The 3,560-nt window shown below is 36.5% G+C and overlaps 1 protein-coding gene across 1 annotated transcript in view; it reads right to left on the reverse strand.

Moving 5' to 3' along the window:
* LOC106876111 (hatching enzyme) overlaps positions 1 to 3,560 on the reverse strand; it is a 19,034-nt gene that overhangs the window by 13,240 nt on the left and 2,234 nt on the right. Inside the window, exon 2 of the mRNA XM_014924521.2 lies at positions 3,332 to 3,413. Within this exon, the coding sequence (XP_014780007.1) occupies positions 3,332 to 3,413 (82 nt within the window). The remainder of the gene's footprint in view (positions 1 to 3,331; positions 3,414 to 3,560) is intronic.

The raw sequence follows: 3,560 nt of genomic DNA on the forward strand, positions 1-3,560 counted from the left end.
AGAGAGAGAGAGAGAGAGAGAGAGAGAGAGATGTGTTATGTGACAGAATGAAAAACAATAGCACGCGATGTCCGCGTGTTTATGTTGTGTATTAGCATGGATTATAATGCACCACAAGTCAAATCGATATCAATTAATAAACGGTTTGAGCTGTTCAAGATGGTCCCAAGATCAGATTAAGAACTTCTTTTATTCCCGGCGACGTCCGTGTATTACGATATTTCTTACCAGGAGTACAAGGAATTACTGAATCACACATTCAAGCTTTCTATCAACCTTTATTACCCACAGAACCAACTAAAACTAGACACCAATATACCAGCATTGTCTAAGCTTAACTCGGTTACCTATGCAACCCAGTTATTTCAACGTGAATAATCCCCACATACTATGAATTCACAAACACTTTCTACTTTACAAAAGTGAAGGACAAACCAGAATAACGAGACTAAGATATAAGAAATTCCCTATCGAGTATCACATAAGTGATTACCCATCATCAGCTGCCAAAGAGATATCGCTATAGTTTCAACACCTAAGCACTGTCATGCAACCTGGCGGTGTCCGCAGCGTTAAAAATTTAAATGCTTTCTGAGAATCCTCCAGCTTATAACTACAGGTAACAACATAGGAGTAAACAAACAGTGATAAGTTATAGCTATAAATTAGTATTTATATGAAAGAAGTAATTCCAAAACGAGACATTCAGACAATACTAGAAGCATAAACAACTAGATGCTTTGTTTCTCAATCAACATCACATCATGATCATGATAGCCCACCTAATAACGATTAGTGGAACAGTAGTACATCACATAAACAAAGTCCTCAGACTACGTACAAGGAAAAGGACAAGCTTAGATCAATATCCAGGAAACAAATTAAATAATACAAAATATATTAACCAAATAAGCTGCTGATCAAGCAGCAGTAATGATGACATGATTTCTGTTGTTGATAACTTTTTTGGCCAAAAGGATAAAAGCTTTTTCACCTGTGGCATCCGAGCACTGCGACACCAATGGATGAATTGCGTTGACCATAAGAGGGACTATGTTGAAAACTAAAGCTCGTTTGATCACATTCAATGAGAGTGTGTTGGTTAGTCTATGAACTTTTTAGCCGAGCACATTTATATATACTGAGAGGGTAGATAACTGCCCCAAGAGCGAAGCAAAGCCAGATCACTGGACTTTACAGTTTCATCCTAATGGGAATTATCAACAGTGTGCCACCATTGCTTTTATATATATTACCAATCCCCCAACGCCTGCCAATTCCCAACGCTTACCGATTCCCAACGCTTGTTATGCGCATGTATACTCATGCATGCGCGCGCGAGAGTACGCATGTGCACGCACATGAGTGTGTGCGCGTACACAGATGTGCATGCATGCGTGTATATATATATATATATATATATATATATATGCATACATATGTGTTTGTGTACGTATAAATGAATACGCATGTTTGTGTATGTGTGTGTGCATGCGCGTACATGTGTATGCATGTGTGTGTGCGCGTGTATGTGTGCGTGTGCGCGCACGCATGTTCGTTCATATATGTGGGGGCGAGCGCATGCGCGCTCATGTACAGATACACACGCTCGCTTCAATACAGACATGCTCGCAAAACTATATGAGCGCATCTACACACCCACATATATAATTATGTACTTGCACATACCATCCCTTCTTACTTCCCCTTGTCCGCTAAGCGGTCGATTTCCTGTTCGCCATGTTGTATTTTCCAACTAATTGTTACCGATATACCAACATCAAACCACGACACCGCGTGAGCTTCCTCGACCAATCACAGCTGAACCCTAATACTAACCCTAACCCTAACCCTAGCCTTACGGTAATAACAATTAACTTCTGTCAATCAAATTCAAAATGGCTGAAGACTAGCATCAGACTTGAAACTCAAGAGTACCAACGAATCCGAATCAAGCTGTTTTTATCCATGTATTTATCCATGTATTTATCCATGATTTTATATATGTATATATGTATATATATATATATATATATATATATATATATATATATGTATATATATACATACATACATACATACATACATACATACATAAATACATATATACATAATAGACCTGACATAGTGACATAGTAATTTAGGATAGAGAGGAGAAATTGTGTATAGTTGTGGAAATCAGCTGAACAACGCATGTTAACATAAATCTAAACATCAGCGAAAAAGAAAATTCTTAAGCCGAACTATTGAGGAATCTACAGCTACTCTATTCAGATTACAAGTTCAGGTTTATACCTGTAATTATTGGAGCACTGGGATATGTAACACACTGCCTAAATAGAAATCTTGAGAAATCAGGCTTTTCAAAACTAGAAAAGAGAACGCTGATTCGAATACAAATCCAAGCCGTCACTAGAATTGTAAAAATCTGTAAAACTTTCCAGGAGTTTATCACTTAAGTATATATGCGTATGTCTAGATATGCAACTATATGCATGAGAATACATACACAAAACAAAACAAACAAATCTGCACACACACATACATATATATATATATACAAAAATAACCCTGTTGATGTTGTTGAAATTCCAATGAAGGGGCCTTAGATCTAGATTAGAAACCTACTGGCAAGAAATCTTGAAATAAAACTGAATATTGACATACATACATACATACACACACAGAGACTTATATTAATATATGTTTCGTGTTCAATTATAACCCTTTCAACTAAAGGTACAAGGCCTGGAATTTTGGGCTGGGAACAAATCAATTACATCGACACCAGTGTTTCACTGGTACTTAATTTATGGACCTCGAAAGTATGAAGGGCAAAGTCGACCTCGGCGGAATTTGAACTCAGAACGTAGCTACGGACGAAATGCTGCTAAGCATTTTGTCCGGCGCGCTCACGATTCTGCCAACTGACCGCCTTATGTTTAGTTCCAATAAAATAAAATTTAAAAAGAAAACACTTTAATATTACGGAGATGTACTTGCATAGCAAGTGACCTGATCTGAGATCGTGTGCTGGAACGAAAACAATTGCAGCGTGGAAGGTGTTTATAAGCCATTTAAAATAACACACAAAAACCGTTAGATTCACTTCAACATTTAAATTAAATTTGTCAAAATATTTTCGTCGCTTTGAGACCGCTGTCAGTGAACAGGGCGCGGTCTCAAAGCGACGAAAATATTTTGACAAATTAAATTTAAATGTTGAAGTGAATCTAACGGTTTTTGTGTGTTATTTTAAATAACTTGTAAACACCTTCCACTTTAATATTAGTCTGGAGGATTACTCGACAATTTTGTATAGTATACTTACAACTGCTCTTTTGTTGTTAACTTCGATGTTTTGCTGTAGGTTTTCACTGCCCATGTTAAACTTTTGTTCTTCCAAGAAGCAACTAAATCACAAAAAAAAAATTGTTAATGCTTCACTTAAAAAACCATGTATACATACACACAAACACTTACACACATTCACACACACATATGCACAGACACACTTATATATGCACATATATATGTATGGATATATATATATATATATA

This window comes from Octopus bimaculoides, chromosome 25 (genome assembly GCF_001194135.2).
Source record: "Octopus bimaculoides isolate UCB-OBI-ISO-001 chromosome 25, ASM119413v2, whole genome shotgun sequence".
NCBI classification, from domain to species: Eukaryota; Metazoa; Mollusca; class Cephalopoda; order Octopoda; family Octopodidae; genus Octopus; species Octopus bimaculoides.